The sequence below is a fragment of the Anopheles maculipalpis genome, chromosome 2RL, assembly GCF_943734695.1.
Source record: "Anopheles maculipalpis chromosome 2RL, idAnoMacuDA_375_x, whole genome shotgun sequence".
In the NCBI taxonomy this organism is placed as follows: domain Eukaryota; kingdom Metazoa; phylum Arthropoda; class Insecta; order Diptera; family Culicidae; genus Anopheles; species Anopheles maculipalpis.
In genome coordinates this window covers 53385034-53403859 of record NC_064871.1, presented here as the reverse complement: position 1 = coordinate 53403859, position 18826 = coordinate 53385034, and the positions used below count along the sequence as shown (strand labels likewise).

The window sequence follows — 18826 nt, the reverse complement described above, 5'->3', positions numbered from 1 at the left end:
CGTCGGATTCTATTTCTTTCACACCCTTTCCTCCCCCTCGTTCAGCACTAACTACTTGGGTGGGGTCTTGAGCGATCATCTCCAGAGTCAGAGTGAAACGTGCCGTCAGGGCAGCAGCACAGCTCCAACAGAACGTACGGCGATCAAAGCAAAGATACCACAGTGAAAGAAACACACACAAAAAAACTTTCTTGGATCGGATGTGGTGGGAAGTATTCTGCACTTACGTGCTCGTTCGGGTTCGGTAAACCCTCTGCACCAAGCATGTGTGGTGGCTTCTATTGTGCGTGTATGTGTGTTTGTATGCGTGTGTTTTGCATACAAACGTACGCCGGATGGGACGAAGCGCGAGACACGACGGTCTGTGCCGTTTTTCCGGTGGCCCCTGCCGGCGGATGTTGTGTTGAATGTTTATGGTCTTTTCGTGTGTGTGCTTTTGCATTGTGAGCGAACCCTCTTCGCGAGAACGCTCCGTGCCGGAAATTATAAACCGTGACTGGAAAGGAAGGAAGGAGGATCAAGTTCTACAGACAAACACACACACACACACGCACGGAGAGGTAGTGCAAGAAAAGCTTAGTTTTTCCTGTGTTCCCTGCTGATGCGTGTAGAAAGAACGGAAAAAGTGCAACGCTGTCTTTATCATCATCATCGTGTGTTCTGTGCGTTATGGTATGATGATGTGTTTATTAGTAATTGTTCATTTGCAGGTTGTTACGCATTGATGTTTGGAAATTGTGCCTTGTGAAATTTTAAGATGCAAAAAGATAATTGAAAGGTTATCCTGTTCCAGCGACGCCAATTCAGCAAGCTTTCTTTGGTGTATTTGCAAACTGGGAAAGGTATGTATTGAGTGTGTGTATGTGTTTTGTTATGGACTGAAGGGCTGCTATGAAACACCTGTTGCTTAGATGTTGCCATAGCAGCTCAATTAATGATATGCATTGTTTATTCACGCGAACGAACAACGAACGAACATATCTCATAACGAACTCGAACTGTTTTTAAGGAGTTTTTCGAATGACAACAAAATCTAAACGTTGCGAAAATACTCCTTCAAATGAATAGAATCTCTCATAGTGCATATTTGAAGTTGGAACAATTTTTGCTGCTCACACTCCATGTTTATTAAAATGGGTACTTGGGCTAAATAGTGGCACTAAGAGTTTCACACGTATTCGAAACGTATTTATTCCTTATTTCGTTTCAGTATTCAACCATCCACAAAGGACCTTTTCTACCAACTGATCCTTAGCTTGATATAACAAGAACAGAGGGGACAGCGAGTTTTCAAGAGCTCGGGAACATATCGACAGAGACGGATTTTCCTATATGCAGGCCATGCGATGTTGCAAGCCCAAGGCATATAGAGGGCCCCGATGCCTCCGCCAACGTGTAGCAAAATCAATTTTCATATGATGTCTCCAGAACTTTGTACCAGTCAGACGATTCGATGTGTTGGGTTCCTTCAACCACCCCTTTTGCTCAGGGTCTCAAATCGGCTTGGTTCGCTACTAGGCCTTATTTTTCTTTTAAAGTCCTTGTCTATCTCGACAAACGGCTATTCATTAGACTAAAAGTTTCTAAGTTGATCCACTGTATTATTCCAGACCTTGTTCAAAGCTTTTTTATTCTATTTTAACAAAGGTAAAAAAAAGTTTTTTCAAATTATGTTTTCCTGTAGCTAAAAAATCTCAAAGCAGTTATATGAGCAGAAGTGATCTTTTTTTTTTGTTTTTCCAAAAAAATATTTGGATATGAATCTCCCGTAATTTAAATTTGCTTTGTTTTTATGGGAATGTGTCATAAATATACTCCACAAATTCATTTTATTCCTATGGTTTGTCGATACAAGCAAAAGCAAGCACCAAAAGCCTACGTCTGCTTTTTGTACCAAATATGATACAAAAAACATGGAATGTGATAAGATAAAAGTAAAACTTGCCCAATGTTTTACCCCAGCAAAACCTTCCATAGTTCGTTCATTCATCTTGAAAGCTACCAGCATTCTATTGATGGTTTACTAGTGTTCTTCGCTAATAATTAAACTTATGATACTTGTTTTAATTTATTAAAATATGCAACACAATCGTCCACAAACAGTGTGACGAAATAGGAGGCATAAGAAAGACAGGAAATGGTTCTCCATCAGTGCAGGTATGGACTAACCGAAAACCGAAAACAAAAACCCAAATGCAGGATTAAATTACAAGCGGACAAACAGGAGTGCTCGGTACAAAATCAGGTGCCAGGTAGGTTTTAAATGGATACACAGCAAAACGAACGGTACACAATATTCAATGCATCCGTATCCGTTTGATTCCGTACAATAAAAGCAAACATTTGACTACATCGAAATGGTAAAATGTTCAAACGACTCAAAACAGTCCACTTTAGTGGTGTAATAGACCACCTTTTTGCATGTTATTGGGACGTATATTTGTATGCAATTTTGTGTTTGCTTCTTCCTCTCCTTCGTCTCGCCACGGGCCACATGAAAATGGATATCTTTTCTTTATGGGTGTGAGTGCATTTTTATGGGTTTACATATAAATCTTCGTCTGGGGATTTTGGTGCTCTGTTCTGATTTTGTTCGGTAGACATTAAGTGCAGCACTTTCCACAATGCTATTGAGGATAAACGGTATGAAATTGCAGCAGTATATGTCAGGATTTACATTAAGTAAGTAGCGTTTTGTGTCGGAAGAGCGTGTGTGCACTGACACACGATGTTTGAGGGATACCTTATTAAATTAGTAGCTCACCGCATTATATAAAATGGAATAGACCACCGCTTCTATAGCATCCAGTCGTGCTACAAATAATGAATCCCTAATAAAATAGGCAAACCTGTGTTTGACTCGCAGTTGTTGATTTAATAATAAGCACTAGAGCACTGTTTGGAGACTGTTTGATGTACAGTGCGTCAAACGTAATCACGGCTACTGAAATGATAAATGATTGTAGCAATACTTATGTATTTTTTTTATTTAAATAAAACTTCTCTCCGCCGTATTGTCACCATAGCATTGCTTGTAGTTGTAGCAATTTTATTATAAAAATGCTTCAAACAACAGGGTGACAGAGCTTGATGATAAATAACTTTAAGAATCAAGAAGTAATTTAAAATGTCGAATATCAGAATATCAAGCGAACAGGGGGCAGCCCGGTGGTGTAGGCAACATACAGCAAAATTTTCAAACGGCATGACCGGAGTTCAAATTCCTTCTGGACGGTCACCTCATAGTGAGGACTGATTATTCAACAATGTGTTCTTGGCAAGTCTATCAAGCCACTCGATGGCCGGCGTTACCTTAGAAGTGCCGAATATAAAAATCATCCATTCTTCTTCTTCTTCTTGGCCTGCTCAGGATTGAGCACGCCGTATTTCGACATGGCCAGGTCTCCAATCAGTCCTTAGCCAACGTATCCTTCCGGCTTTGACTACCGTCAGGATATCAGCACCGCCAAACATCTCAGCTAGCTCGTGGTCCATTCTCCATCGCCACACGCCCTGCTCGCACACAACCCCAAAGATAGTCACTCTCCCCCTCCAGAGCAATGTTGATCAACACACAGGAGAGTCCGTCTCCTTGCCTCAGACCCCGGTGAGATTCGAACGATTCCGACAGCATGCTCGAAACTCTCACCTTGCACTGCACCCTGTCCATAGTGGCCTTTAGCAGCCGTACCAGCTTCCCAGGGAACCCGTACTGCTGCATGGTGTTCCATAGTGTTCTGTCCGATCTATGGTATCGTAGGCCGCCTCGAAGTCAATGAACAGGTGGTGCAAACGGATCTGGTGCTCCCGGCATTGTTGGAGGATCTGCCATAGAGTAAAGATTTGGTCGGTTGTCTTTGCATTATTACTTCCAAAATTTATTGCAATGCCACTGTAAAAGCACCGAAATTACTGATATAACACATGACACAAATCCACACAAAGTCAGAACCAAGAAATTCTGTTGTTTTTTTAATTTTAAATATAACACTTTAATGGAATATTGATAAATTGTGGTTTTAATCTTTTTTGTATAATAGTATTTTAAGATCGATAACACAATGGCCACTATTTTTGGTTCAGCTGGACATCTGTCTAATTGCCACAAAGAAGCAGAAGCTTTCTACAAGAGATGTTTTATATAAACTAAGAGAAGTGGCTGATGATGTACGATTGTACAGTTTAGAATACAGAAGTAAGGGAAATCCTTTTGGCATTATAGTAAGCAATAACTATTGTTCGAATATGTTGAAATGTATCGTAAAATTATGTTAAAGTTTCATAAGATAATTTGGAAAAAATGAACAATCTTTCACTCTTGGAACATAAACTGCATCACATGTCATCGGTCATGTCATTTAAAGTAATTTAAAGTAGGAAAATGCTTGTTTGTTGCACTCTTGGTAACAAATGTCAAACAAGAATTAGACTGGAAGTTTAAGCAAAAGAATTCCAAAGCATCTACAAAACTGTAGTGTACGTTAAAAGGATTTTAAGCTGTGCTTTCATATTCCCGCTGAAAGTCGAGATAATGTAAAATTACTGGAGATGTCCGGATATCCGTTTGAGGCACTGTATCACAGCACACATTTACGATCAGATTTAGTGATCGATGCGCGCTGATGTGGTTTTATGCTGCGAACAAGTTGTCCACCCACTTGAAACGAAAGTACCGGGACCGGAACACAAACCACCACACGTTACACACGGCCTATCGAGAATCCTATCCCTCGAGTGACTTTTTTTTCTCGATTTTCTATGTTGCACTGTGTAGCCATTTGCCGCTACGTTCGTTCCGCCACTTGTTGCCGCCACGATGCTGGCCTAAACCATGATGATGATGATGATGATGGTGGCGTGGCGTGTCATTCGTCGACAATGATGTCATACCTTTCTTCGTACCAAATTACTTGCTCGGCATCTTTCCTGCTGCTGCTACGGCTGGGTCATTCTCAACCATGTTCCCTTGTTTCCTTCACTGCACTCGTCAGTCACGAAATGGTCTTGAAGCTAGGGCAAGGTACAATCTTCCTTTACCATTGTATATGTTGTTACTTTAGTTATTTGCATGCTCTGAGGCATTATTTATTTGTTTTCGTAGGTGGTATTAGTTTCGTTCATAGCTAACAATGCTGTAGCGATGATTTTCCAACGGTGCACAACGGACATCACTATTTACTGATCAAAGTTTTAATACATCTTTGAATGATTGTGGTTGTTCGATTCGTGTACGATATCCTCCCACAACTTGCAATATGTTAATTGAGACAGTTTTACCGCACTTCGTTTGATCATCGTTCCTGTTTGTACAAGCATCAACGCCATTTTAAAAATAGAAAACAAATCGAGAGTGGTTGTGGCGTACCAAATCTTTCGGGAGGAAGGAATATCGAACGGGACGCGCGCGCGTTGCTCAAATCAACATGGTTGTGTTGTACTTGGTTGTGTGTTTGCCCAAAAGCCACAGTCGGCATTTTGGTCTTTTGCTTGCCCTCCATCACAACCAGCCGTAAGCCGTTCGAGGAGGAAGTGTTTATTTTCTAAACAAATTACGTACCGCAATTGTATATCAGATCATCATTTCAACCAGGGGGGGGGGGGGGGTAGCAAGGGATGTTGCTGATGATGGAAAGAGTGTGCATTCGTCTTGGAGAGTGAGTTAGCAGTAGGGGGAGGGTTTTCTTTACCGCTGAAGAAAATGATCGCTGATGGATGGGGTGAATAACCGGTTTTTCAAAAGATCGAAGTGATTTCTTAGTAAAATGAGCCCGAATTTGATAGCTTTCAATCTTTCAACGCGCTAGATTCTTATACTGGTTGGGCTCTGTTGATAGTATAAAGTAAATCAAATTCATAATTATACGTAAACACCTTTTTATTTATTTATTTATAATTAATTATGACGGTCCAGTGCCGTGTTGTTCACACCGCTTGTGTTGAAAAAAATACGTAAACACCTATATGACTTTTTTTTACATTTTAGTATAAAAATTTAGGCAAAATGTTTAATTTAGTTTTTCTTTTCTCTATTTTTCAGACCTTATCCTGAGCTTCAAGATACAGATATATAGCAACGAACATACAACGAACATATAATTCACAGTGTGCCTTCCACAATTTCTTCTCAAAGTACAACCGGTAAACGGTACCGACAAAAACTAGTGACAAAATCTTAAATCTATATTTAAAAAAAAACGTCCAAACAAAACCATCACTTTAGTTGATGTAAATCTCAACCTGATACACATAAGCAAATTCCATTCTTTCTTCTATTACTCTGTGTTCATACGTTCGATGTGAAAAGGGCACAAAAGCAGAAAACACAGTGCCAAAGCAGACAACCAATCGACGAGAGAGTTTGTGTGGAAAATTCAAACTCCAAACTATCGCGTGGTAGTCAAAGAAGCGTAGAGGTGAAAAGTGTAATCTAGGAAAGCAGAACCGCCAGAACCATCGTTGCTGGCATTTTATTCCGAAGCAAAATCGAACCATTTCATCCATCATAGCCAATTCTCGCTCATTAGCAGCAACAACAGTGGAAGAACAATGCTGAAGTTTATACGCGGAAAAGGCCAACAACCTTCCACGGAACGGCAGAAGCTGCAGAAGGAACTGTTTGCATTTCGTCGGGTAAGCTGAGTTTTGCTTTTCTTTTCGGTTCTTTGCGATATAATGCATCACCACCTCATTTCCCGAACGCGGGGCAACGTGTTCTGTATGCGTACATAATCATAACATTTTTGCGAAAAGTATTTAGTTGGATGGTGACCTCGTGCGTGTCGTTTGCTCAGGTCACGTAGATTAATATTACCTAAGTTTTAAATTTATTTTTAGGAATTTTTTATTACCTTAGAAATCTGACTACTACAACATAGCTGAGGGCTGGATTTTTTCGATATGCCAAATGGTCATCGATGGCGACAATGGCGACGATTATCAATAATTTTATTATTTGTGTATCGAACAATTCAGCTAATTATTAGCTGAGAACACAAATAATCAAATATTTGTTAATCAAAAATGGTTTTCCGCAGGCCGAAACTTAAATCGAGCTTCATAGACTCCATTTTTTTAGACCCCGCTAGCATCATGAATGACGGCATGCAGTAATTGAATGAATGCACTTAGATAGGGGTTCAGCATTAGAAAATCTCACAGATGAGTCAGAAGCAGTAAAAGCAACCTAAAAAAAGTACAATGAGTTGGGTGCCTTTTTATTATCTTTTGATCATTTATCACGGGTTATATAAACGCACAATGAGCAACATTTTACGCTAGATAAGGTGTTGTAATTTACAACAAAAAAAACCCCCCCTAAAGAGGTATCTGATTGTCAGTATTATTATGTTATTCGTACGTTAACTACAATATGATCAATGCAGCAAACAATACGATCGCACAGCTAAGCAAAAAGAGGAAAAGAGTGCAATCATAGGCATTTAATTAGAATCCCAAGCAAAATCGGCTAGTGTGAATATGTGGTGTGCCAGGCCAAGCTAGAATGCTGAGAACCACGTGCAGGTGTTGTATGCGTTTCGGTGAGGTTAAGATGAATGAATGTAAAGTTACTTACGCACTCCTACGTACGTGAGTCATGAGAATTGTTTACCAAATGTTACTCACATGCATATGCTTAATTGTGTTTGATTGAATGTGTGTGTGTGGTGGCTTTTTTTGTTTCTGTGATGTTACTGACATTGCACAACTGTTGCGTGATTTCCATGCTGTATGTTTGATAAACAACAATTGATAAATAACACGTAGAACTGCAAGCTTATGGGCGTCCTTCACATCTGTCTAAATTGTTAATTATGTTAGTTTCGTTATTGTTTCTAAGCGCGCATTATTATCGTATTCTTATGATCAGGAATAGATTTGTCGCATTTATGTTGTTTAACCTAAAACGAATTTATTGTTTAATGCTGTCACGAAAGCCAAAAGTGTGTGCTCCATGCAGAAAATTTAACATTTTTACCCAAACATCTCATCGTGCGTAACGGTTGGAGTGCATCATCGGAAAGAGAGTTTGGACGTTTGCTGCAGCCCTCCAGTCTGCCTACATGAATTGTATTAAATTATTCCTGACCGTCCATTCGCCTACGCCAATAGGCTTCTCCCTCAGGAGATTGGATCACGAAACGACGTCGTACAGCTTCACAACTCCAATAAAAACGAAAAACCGAACCACACAAGAATGAATCGTTCGGTTCGCTGTTCACTTTCTATCCTGCCTTCCTGCGATGATTCGTTCATGCTCCTCCGTTTGCTTCGTTCTGTTTGAGGTGGACGCAACCTGAAATCTGGAACGGACGGCAAAATCGCTGCGATTGTGTTGGCGTACTCATGGTCGTCGCAGGCCTTTCGAACGCGCCTGGCAGAGGGAAAAGTAAACTAACGGTTTTTTTTGAGTGGTGGTGCCTTCCGCGCCCTTACGAACCAACCTTTGGAGCTTTAAAGCTAGAGTTAAATTAACTCGAAAGATGACGGCGGGAACTGTAAGGCGGAATGGAAAGAAGAAGGTGTCGTGCTTTTCTTCAGATCATCTACGCTAACTCTCTTGCTTGGCAGAAAGCAATAGAAAGGTCACCCGGCAGTATGAGCGCTGCACGATGATGAACATGAACAGCGCAAAAAGGCAAAGAATCTAAACCTTGCCTAGGGTATTTTGTTAGAGTGGAAAAAGAAGATGAGTTGGTTGGTACTAGCGCTCGAGCTAGGGAAAACAAAGAACACGTGAACCAGGGAAGCGATCTGTTGGATAGTATTCTTCACCATCTTATAGGTAGACTGGTTAGGCGAAGACTATCATAATTGCGACATTAAGCCATTGAATGTCACGATTGTTTCGGCGCGAGTTTCCTAAAGCACATTGCCTGCCAACGAGCAGTCGAGTAGATTGAGGAAAAGCTTAACGTGGGTCTAGCAAGCAGCAATGCACTCGAAGACGTTGCCGGTGTGCAGTAATGATGGAGGAAGATCCCGTTAGTCTGGAACACAGCTCAGCTACAACCTCGACAAAGCTGGGTAACCTCCGCATGGCCAGAGCCTAGCGTTATGTATCACCTAGTCTTGCCACACCTAGTCGATCGGACCGTGTTGTGAGCGGTCAAAGGAAAAGAAGATATCCCCATGGAAAACTGGTCCATCTTTATTGACCAGAATAGAGGGGGGGTTGTTTGTTGTGCTAGGGTGTGTTCTACCCTTGTTGATGTTACAAATCGATAAAGAAGGGTTACTCGGTTGGCGTCGCAAAAATAGTGCAAAACCCCAAGTCTTGTCATGCCATTGGTGACGAAGAAAATGTTCTACTGCAGTCCAACTAGAAGGTCTGTTTTAAAGCTGTATGATTTCACTAAATAGAAGATAACATGAAGAGAAAGAAGGAAAAAAATGACTTATTTGGTAATGGGTAGCGAACGGACGAACTGCTTCGTGGTGTTGTGTTTGGTGATATCATGCTTTAACCTCGTTCTTCCACTTGAAGGTATTTACTTAAGATAACAGGCAACGAACAAGTCTGTCCAACCACTTCGCAAGGTGCAACCAGCCCCGCGTATATGTTATCAACAATTTCAAACTGCTCTACATGTTTGTCAATGCTTATGATTGCTGCGGTCCCACGTATGCCAATAATGTGTGTGTGTCAAAGGGTTTTCACTATCAAAAGTATAGTCTACCGTCGTGTGCCTTACACATTACGTTAAAATATTTGTAAAAGTTAATAAAGCTTATTTGGATGGACAGCTTTTATGCTACGGTGGATCAAGTTAGCAGGTGCGTTCAAGATGGGTTTATATCACTGAAATGGTACTTTAATTCCATTCGTCGCTTTTCTCACATTGCTTAACTTAGATCAATACTATGGGCAACTTAAACGCTTGCAACATCTGACTCGACCGCTTATCGTTGACATCGTCGCGAAACGCGGATGCTATCAACGTGCAGAGGAAGGGTTTACCGATTGTTTCCTTGAGATCGGGCTAATGAGCGCTTAATCATCGGTTCCGTATGCTTGTGAGTGTTTGGGGTGCAACCGAAACCCGAACCATAGTCGTCGCCGTTCACAGTTTCAAGGGCCAACTTCCATAACACCCTAGCTGTCTGCGGTATCCGATTCCGATGTCGTTATCTTTGGATTCACCTGTTTCGCTCTCGCGCCGTGTTTACACAGCGATAAACCCCCGCACCCTTTTTTTATCGGTGGATTTTTGTTGTAGCTGTTTCCTTTACATACGACAGCCCCACTTTTGGAGGGTTTGTTGGTTTCGGTTATCATTACGCTCCGTTCGGTGCACCGGCGTTGTTGTAGCCCAGCCGGAAGGGAAGATATGGTGGACCCCCTGATTCCCTGTGCCGATAAACAAAGCAAAAACGTTCCCAAAGGTTTACAGATAAGTTTCGTGATAATGTAGTGGCGGAGGTGACCGTGAAGGAATCAATCGGAAGAAATACCGATAAAGAGTAACGATTTTATTGCTATACTGAAAAATAGACCCTTATGTTAAATATGAAGAAAACCTGTTGGAATGAAATCATACCGAAGCACAGATGTTACCGAAGTACAAATGTTGAATTTTTCAGTTATAACAGTAGTATTCTTTTAATAGTAATCAGATCCAGCCGTAAATCATAATTTTTTGAAATATTTTTTTTCAAAGAACGAGCGGCGCATCCGCATCGACAATTTGTAGAGGTTTTGGGGGGGGGAATGACTCATCTTGCACCCAAAAGATTGCTGGAATTCAAGCAAAACAACACCCTATACATGTTAAATCCCTATTGGACTGTGAGGTTTCTTCGATGGCAAGGCCTTTCGGCAGATAAAACGCTTTAGGTCAATTGATAGATGAGAACTCCTCCATCTTCCATCTTACTGGACGCCTCATTAGCCTCTAACATTATCATTATCATTAGCCTCTTACTAGACGAGTATGACTTTGTTTGGAAGTCCATTCCCCCTTAACAACTTGGTACTTCAGACGATGAAGTATTCTTGGTAGACAAAGTCCTTTGGACGACAAGTTCGGTTGCGTTCTCACATAGTCAATTGGATCCGAACATAACCGTGCTAATTGGTAATCGCAACATATGCGAAGAAAATCTTCAACAGCAATGACTTTCAGATGTGGTTCTTGTACGCCGAGGTATTGGCAACTTTCGCATTTTGAACTCGCCACTGATTAAGACTGTAATATTTTTATGTGCGATTTGGTGTACGATACAAATAGATAAGCAGAAGGTTGATTACGTCGTGTCGATCAATTCATCTTTTAAACCGAACGATTCCGACCGATCACCGATAGATTGTCATACAACTTTTTTGTTTGTGGAAGATTTCCTGCGATTCCAAAAATGATGTGAATAGTTTCACTTACAGAATAAAAACTTATTTGTACACTAAGTGTATAACACATAGCAATACGGTCTGATCGTCCTATATGAATGAAAAAAATTGTATTATGCTAGTTCTCACTCTTCCTCTCTTTTTGCAACGTAAGATGCATTTGCTGTAGAAAAACTATCAGTTTTAAACTGTAAAGCCCAGGTTCATTAGTGCCCTGTGCTGTGCGCGTGTTTCCTGTAGATGGCGTTACGATGAGATAAGTAGAGAGAAAGGAATTTCTAGGGAACATGGAAAGTCTCCAAGCATAGGAGTTGGAAATTTTTTCCTCCCGTGAGACAAATCGTCCGAAACTCGACAACAACATTTGAGGATTAAAATACTGTTTAAAACATAATATTGTTTACGATCATATTATTAATTAGTTTTTTTCTTTCCTTTTCCTATTTTAGACTGCTCAACATGGCTTCCCACATAAACCATCGGCACTGGCTTACGATCCGAAAAGTAAGCTTATGGCCATCGGTACCAATAGTGGCGTCATCAAAGTGTTTGGCCGGCCTGGTGTGGAGTTCTACGGCCAGCATACCTCGCCCAGCAACAATCCTGCTGATTTAATCGTGCAGATGCTCGAATGGATCCCGGGAACGGGTCGATTGCTATCGTTAACGGCGTCCAACCAGCTGGTTCTATGGGAACCGGCGGGAACGTTATTGGTAGCTATCAAGAACTTAGCATTCGATGGCAAGCTGAAAAAAATTTCGTCGCTCTGCTGTTCGTACATGAAGGATACCGTGTGGATTGGCACCGAGGGCGGAAACGTGTATCAATTCGACGTGCGTAACTTCAGCGTGAAAGAATCCGTCATCTATCACGATGTGGTATTGGAGCAACTACCTACGTCTTACCGCTTAAATCCGGGTGCGATTGAATCGGTAAAGCAGCTGCCAAACAATCACAATTTGCTGCTGATTGCTTACAACCGTGGTCTCGCTGTTCTGTGGGATCTCGAGAGTGCTAGTGTAAAGCAATCGTTTATATCTCCCGGTCACGGGCAGAGTGTGGGACTGTTCATCGCACAGGATGCAACGCAGTTCACGTGGTACCATGCGGATGGATCGTTCGCTACCTGGGATTTGGATAGTCCGATACCGCCGGAAAATCAAAAGTACGTTCCATACGGTCCGGATCCTTGCAAGGCAATCGATCGCTTGATCCGTGGACATCGAGGACGTTGTGAGCTGGTCGTGTTTTCTGGTGGAATGCCTCGATCCGCTTACGGCGAACATCAGTGTGTATCAGTACACTGCAAGGATGGTACAAAGGTGGCCTTTGATTTTACATCCAAAGTGATCGACTTCTTTGTGACGTTCAACGAAGTCCGGCCAGAGCAAGCGGAGGTGTTGGTGGTATTGCTGGAAGAAGAGCTGGTTGCGTACGACTTGACCGATGAAACTTTGCCCCAGATTAATGCACCCTACCTTCATTCTCTGCATGCATCTGCCGTCACCTGCAACCATCTGGTGTCGCAAGTTTCACCGGACGTGTATGCTAAGATTAAGCTGGCAGGAGAACTGCAAATGGCCGAATATAGTTGCAAAATTTGGCCCATTACCGGTGGCATTCTGCCTAACGAACCGGTCGACGATGACGAGCAGCCGATGGAACGAGACGTACTGATTACTGGACACGAAGATGGATCAGTGAAATTTTGGGACTGTTCGGAAGTGTGTCTAACACCGCTGTTGCACGTTAAAACGGCACCACTCTTTAACAACAGCGACGATTTCGACAGTAACCTGAACGCATCGACCGAACAGCTGGACGATGGTGAACCTCCCTTCCGAAAGGCTGGCCAATTCGATCCCTATTCGGACGATCCTCGGTTGGCCGTGAAGAAGGTGCAGCTGTGTCCGCAGACAGGCACGCTCGTCATTGCTGGCACCGCTGGTAATGTGGTAATGGCCAACTTTGAAGCATCGCCTCATGAAGTGGCGGACGAAACACAGCCACACGGACCGTTGAAAGTGACGACGATGAATTTGGTAAGTGATCGGGATGGTTTCGTATGGAAGGGTCACGACCAACTGAAGGTGAAGCGAACGCTTCTGGAAGAAAACACGCCCATCATCGAGGGAGTGAATTTTGTAGGTGTACTACAAGTACTACCGCCGGCTGCCATCACTTGCATCGCTATGCAGAGCAAATGGTCGTTGGTTGCGGCTGGAACAGCCCACGGTCTCGTGCTGTTCGATTATAACAATTTGTCTCCGGTGCTGCACAAGTGCACACTCAATCCGAACGGTAAGAGGCCGTCATGTTTCCCCTTTTCATCAGTTCCAACTAACTCTTCGTATGCTTTCGTCTTCAACAACAGATCTCACCGGTGCTGGCGAAACACTTTCCCGCCGGAAGTCTTTCAAAAAGACTTTGCGCGAATCCTTCCGTCGGTTGCGCAAGGGCCGTTCGACAAGAAATAATCCTAATGCAGCCGGTGCTGGTGGACAACAGTCAGCAGCTGAAACACGGCCGGTCGAGCGTCAAATTGAAGCACGCCCGGTTGATGATGGTATGGGATCAATGGTGCGCTGCCTAACTTTTGCGCAAACTTTCATCACCAACCAGAATGTGTACATTCCTACACTTTGGGCTGGCACAAACTCTAGCTGTGTGTCGGTGTTTGTGTTGAACCTTCCGCCGAAACAACCTGCTGCAGCCGGGGAGAATGGAGCTGATGAGCCGGTACCGCAAGGACCTCCGGTAACGGGCAAACTGGCAAAGGAAATTCAAATGAAGCATCGTGCACCAATCATAGGAATTGCGGTAGTTGACAGCGTAAGTATTGGTGTGGGGAAATGGTAGCGTTTCCGTTAAACTGATGTAGGCATTAAAAATTGACCATTTCCTAAAAGTATTTATCTGGGATCGCTATTAATTTTCGAAAAAACCCTTTAGTCGCAAGTATCAGTTTTTACCCTTTTGATAGTCTTCCTTCACGATCCTTCCGGTCATCAACCGAAATTATTATTAATTTATTAACCAATTTATAACCCTTAACTGATGGGAGATATAACAATTTTCTTATAAGATCAGCGAGAAGGGTTTGCTGTGAACGCTACAAGAAATCTTCTAGAGTTCAACACTGCAAATGAAATGATTGCTAATTGGGCATACTCTATTTACACATCGGATCCTCCTCGAAACAAGATGAAGACCATTTGAGCTGTTTAGCCGATCAACCGTAATGAAAAAAATCGTCTAACTTTAGCATTTTCATAAATAGTTATCCGATTTTTTTTACAATATTTTTCTTGTGCCTTTGAAGTTTCGTTATCCTTGTACTTCCAACTTTACAGTCATGCAACTTTGAAACATGGTTTTTATTTGATTCTCATACTTTTGTCCCTTCTCGCAAAGTCTGTATAGAATAGAGATCGACGCATACCAAAACAAAATAAAAAAGCAGTCAAATAAATTCTGTCTCCAAAGAGACAACAACTCCTAACCGAAAAAATTACGAAATTCGAAATAGTTCACATCCAACTGCGATCGAATGTAAAAGAAACCAAAAATATATAGAAATGTGACAAAAAATTGTGGCACAGAAACACAAATATCTGGGAACGCGGCAAACTACCTCGGGACGAGAACAAAAATATATGGGAATGCGCACAAAAATCTCGGGATACCCTGTAATGGTTACATATCTGTGACATTCACACATTTATGTATAAATCTACCGTCACCGGCGCAGAGTTGATTGCAATGTCCAAATTTTTATTTTGAGATAATAATATAAAACAACTGACATAATTTAAATCGGTCAATTTTCTAAATGCATTCTATACTAGTAAGCATCTAACTTTTAATATCAACCATTTTCCCCGTTGTAGAACGGTGTTCCCTTAGAATTCCAGAACGTACCAGGACCGGCTCCACATCGCGTGCTAATTGCATCGGAAGAACAGTTCAAAATCTTCTCCTTGCCGCAACTGAAACCAGTTAACAAGTACAAGCTAACGGCCCACGAAGGAGCACGTGTGCGGCGTATTGCGTTCGCCACCTTCATGTGTACCGTACCGACCTCTTCCGTGGTGCACTCGAGTCCTCCGAAGACGACCGGCACACCGAAACCAGCCACTTCACCGCAAGCAGCCGAACAACCATCCTCACCCGACAACAACACATCCACGACAGCAATCAACGAGAACAACACATCTAACGTTGGTTCGGATGTGACAACACATTACGAAATTAGTTTGCTGTGTCTGACCAACCTGGGCGATTGTCTAGTGTTGACTGTTCCGGAGCTACGACGTCAGCTTAATTCCGCTGCAGTGCGCCGGGAAGATATCAAGTATGAAAAAAAAATCACAAATCAATTCTTTTGCGATGGTTGATCTAACCTTTCTATTTTCTTCATTGTGGCGTTTTATCCTTACAGTGGCATTTCATCACTATGCTTCACAAGCCACGGTGAGGCATTGTACATGATGTCGTCCTCCGAGGTGCAGCGTATTAGTCTATCGGCAACGAAAATTGTCGCCCCTAATGGTATGATTGATGTGGAAGATTGGACAACACCGATCGAAATCGGGGATGCGAACGAGGAAAATAACGGACAGGAACCTGGCACGGATGCGGAAAATCTTCAAGGCGAAGTTTCATCCGAGCGGGAAGTGGAAAACAGTGCGACCAGTTCCGTTGGTGCGGCAAAAAGTGAACAATCGGTTGCAGACGACAAGGTGACCGGTAGTGCAACGGCACTAACAAATGGCACTTCCAACACAAGACTTAGCAATGGTGTTGCTAGCGGCGATGAAGCATCACCGAACAAAGCGAACGAAACGATCACCAGCTCCATCGGTGACATAACGATCGATTCCGTGCGTGATCATTTGAATGCAACCACGACAACACTTTGCTCCACCACGACCGAGGAGATTGTCGGTAAGTTCGGGGGAAAATTGATAAAATCTTTGTAAATCCGCCAACTGATGCAAATTTGTATTGAAAAAATTCTTAGTAGTGGTTATTACGGCAATTTTGAAAATGGGGTAATATTCCGAAACAAAATCTAATCGATCTTCTTGCCCTTTCGCAGGTCGACTATCCGTATTGAGCACACACACGAGCCAATCTTCGTCCACGGCCAAGAACAGTGAAATATTGAGCTTGAATTCATCCAACATAACCAGCTTGAAAGGAATCGGGTAAGGCAAAGGATATCTTTTTGAGAGTCCTTTTGTAATTTTGGGGGTGTCATTTGAAGCACCATGAATATACGAAACTATCCTATAGAACAAGTATTAGAACAGCTTAAACAATGCAGGATTCAAGATGCACAGCATTTACCAACTTGAACGCACTTTTTTACACTATTCTAATGCCTGTTTTATGGGCTGTTAAACTCTGTAAATCTAACTGATAACATTTGTATTTTTTCTTCTTTTAGCGATACAAAAGAGAAAACGTCCAACTCGGCTATCATAAAATCAATAATCACAACGGTAAAGCATGGTTCGAACGTAACAAATGGTGAAGCAAAAGAAACAAACAACCGAACATCGTCGACCACAACGACCACGACAACCAGCACGTCCGTTAACGGAAACGAATCAGTCCCACCACCGCTACCGACTACGGCACCACCACTTATCACCGTGCTCAGGAAAGAGAGTCAATTCTAAAAGTGCCTCTCTCTCAGCTTCTTTCCTTAAAAGTTTGTTAAAGACGCGAAAAGAACACAGTATTTTGCGTGTACTGATATGCGCTAGTATTCCGACAAAACACAGGACGGCTGTTAAAGAGGACGGAGAACCGTAGCTTCACATTAACACACAAACATACAAGTATTAGATAACTTCTGTGCAGCGAAATGATCAATGACAAGTATGCTTCAAAGATGGCACACACACTTAAACACACACTTAAAACGAACAGAAGACGTCACCAATATTGCCTTTTCCACGCACTGTTGTTGTGGAACTGCAACAGTGAAACGAAGACGAAGCTAAAAACTTTATTAACAAGTAAGAAATGCTTTCTACTATCCCTTTCGTGTATTGCAGGTTATAATAGTTTAGCGCTAGAGCATAGATCCCTCCCCACTAGAGGAACCTACGCGTCGAGCGGTGCGATACGATAAGAGATAAGGGCGTATTTTATTAAATGTATGTTTACTTTGAAGTTAAGTTTTTAATGGATGAACAATCTTTCAGCAAATACAAGCAAACTCCGAACAAAAAGCTTTTTCACGCGATCCAATCGTTCTCTTCGATCGTCCACAGTCCAATCGCGGTTGCCCACGTTCGAAGTTAATGTGCACAAACACTACGCATTTTTTAGAAAAGCCCAATTTTGGAAGATTTACGATAATTTGTTCGTTTTTTTTTTGTCGTACATTAATCGATCAACTCACGTGCTAAGTGTGACACGGCCTTAAGCAAAGTGGAAGAGTAAATGATAGATTTCTTAACGTTAACAAGTAACAAATATTTTTTAAATCTTATTAAAGCGATTGGATGATGATAGCGTTCCCGGCATGCCAATCTTTGTTGGGTACATCCGACGAAAAAAAAACACACACACGGAACTTTACAACCGGTTTTGTACCAACACAGAAATAATAATTATTCTTCCTCCTAACCAGTAGCAACAATTACTGGCGATAAGCACGTTCCGTCTTCGGTTCTCAGTACATAAAAGGGGGTGGATGTTAATTGTTTGCGAACAAAAGAAGTAAAACAGTCTTTGGTAATTTAGTGTAGAAGAATAAAGGGAAGGCCGATGGAGCAGCTTATTAGAACTGTTTAATACAGCATTCTACTTGTTAAACATACGATGGCGCAGAGAGCATTTTAAAAAGCTTGCGAGCGGTTGGTTAAATTTTATATTTAAAAAAACGAAAAATTATATGAATGATTGATTTATATATACATATATTTCTTTTGTTTCTATTTTTAAGCAAAACGGAACAGTTTTTTCGGAAACGGAAATATAACATGTGTCTATTTAATCGCATGGAAACCAAGAACGTATTCGATAACAGGGGAATTTATGTTATTTAGTGCCGAATCCGAAATGCTCCAATCGTTCTTGCGGGCTGGTGTCTTGGATGAACTTCGGTGAATCTATGAGGTGAGTCTCTCGTTCGTAGTCAGTTTTCTTCACAATTCGGGCACCAGTTTCTTCGAACAACACCCGCTTTAACCTGACGCCTCTGAGATCATTCTGGCATGGTACCATAACGGCGGTTAGTGGCACGGCGCGTTCTTCGAATTGTTCGTAGGGACAGCATTACAGTCAAAGTTAAAGGGTGTTAAGGGTGTTGTATGCAAAATAGTAACGCTAGACTTAGTACAATCCAGACCAGATGTATCACTACAACTCTTCTAAGACTTCAAACTACAATTATCGAACTGTAAGAGAATTAAACGTTAAACTGTAAGGTAGCACGAGAACCTAGACGAGTATCGACCATCA

The 18826-nt window shown here is 41.9% G+C and overlaps 3 protein-coding genes across 3 annotated transcripts in view; 1 reads left to right on the top strand and 2 right to left on the bottom strand.

The window, feature by feature from the left end:
* Positions 1 to 18826, bottom strand: part of LOC126558417 (leucine-rich repeat-containing protein 58) — a 289270-nt gene that overhangs the window by 114152 nt on the left and 156292 nt on the right. The window lies entirely within an intron of this gene.
* The window catches only part of LOC126558623 (probable dimethyladenosine transferase), a 232181-nt gene that overhangs the window by 94790 nt on the left and 118565 nt on the right, over positions 1 to 18826 (bottom strand). The window lies entirely within an intron of this gene.
* Positions 6531 to 17123, top strand: LOC126556776 (lethal(2) giant larvae protein). Its single transcript, XM_050212262.1, has 7 exons — positions 6531 to 6630; positions 11794 to 13645; positions 13719 to 14176; positions 15235 to 15698; positions 15786 to 16291; positions 16446 to 16554; positions 16797 to 17123. Exons 1-7 carry the CDS (start codon positions 6547 to 6549, stop codon positions 17029 to 17031), a joined length of 3708 nt encoding a protein of 1235 aa, XP_050068219.1. The 5' UTR covers positions 6531 to 6546; the 3' UTR covers positions 17032 to 17123.

Bases quoted from the DNA above. Each gene is read 5' to 3' on its own strand.
- LOC126556776 (XM_050212262.1), top strand. From the start codon at position 6,547: ATGCTGAAGTTTATACGCGGAAAAGGCCAACAACCTTCCACGGAACGG. The intron at 14,177-15,234 runs GTAAGTATTGGT...TCCCCGTTGTAG, and splicing joins GAATTGCGGTAGTTGACAGC to AACGGTGTTCCCTTAGAATT. The intron at 16,292-16,445 runs GTAAGTTCGGGG...GCCCTTTCGCAG, and splicing joins CACGACCGAGGAGATTGTCG to GTCGACTATCCGTATTGAGC.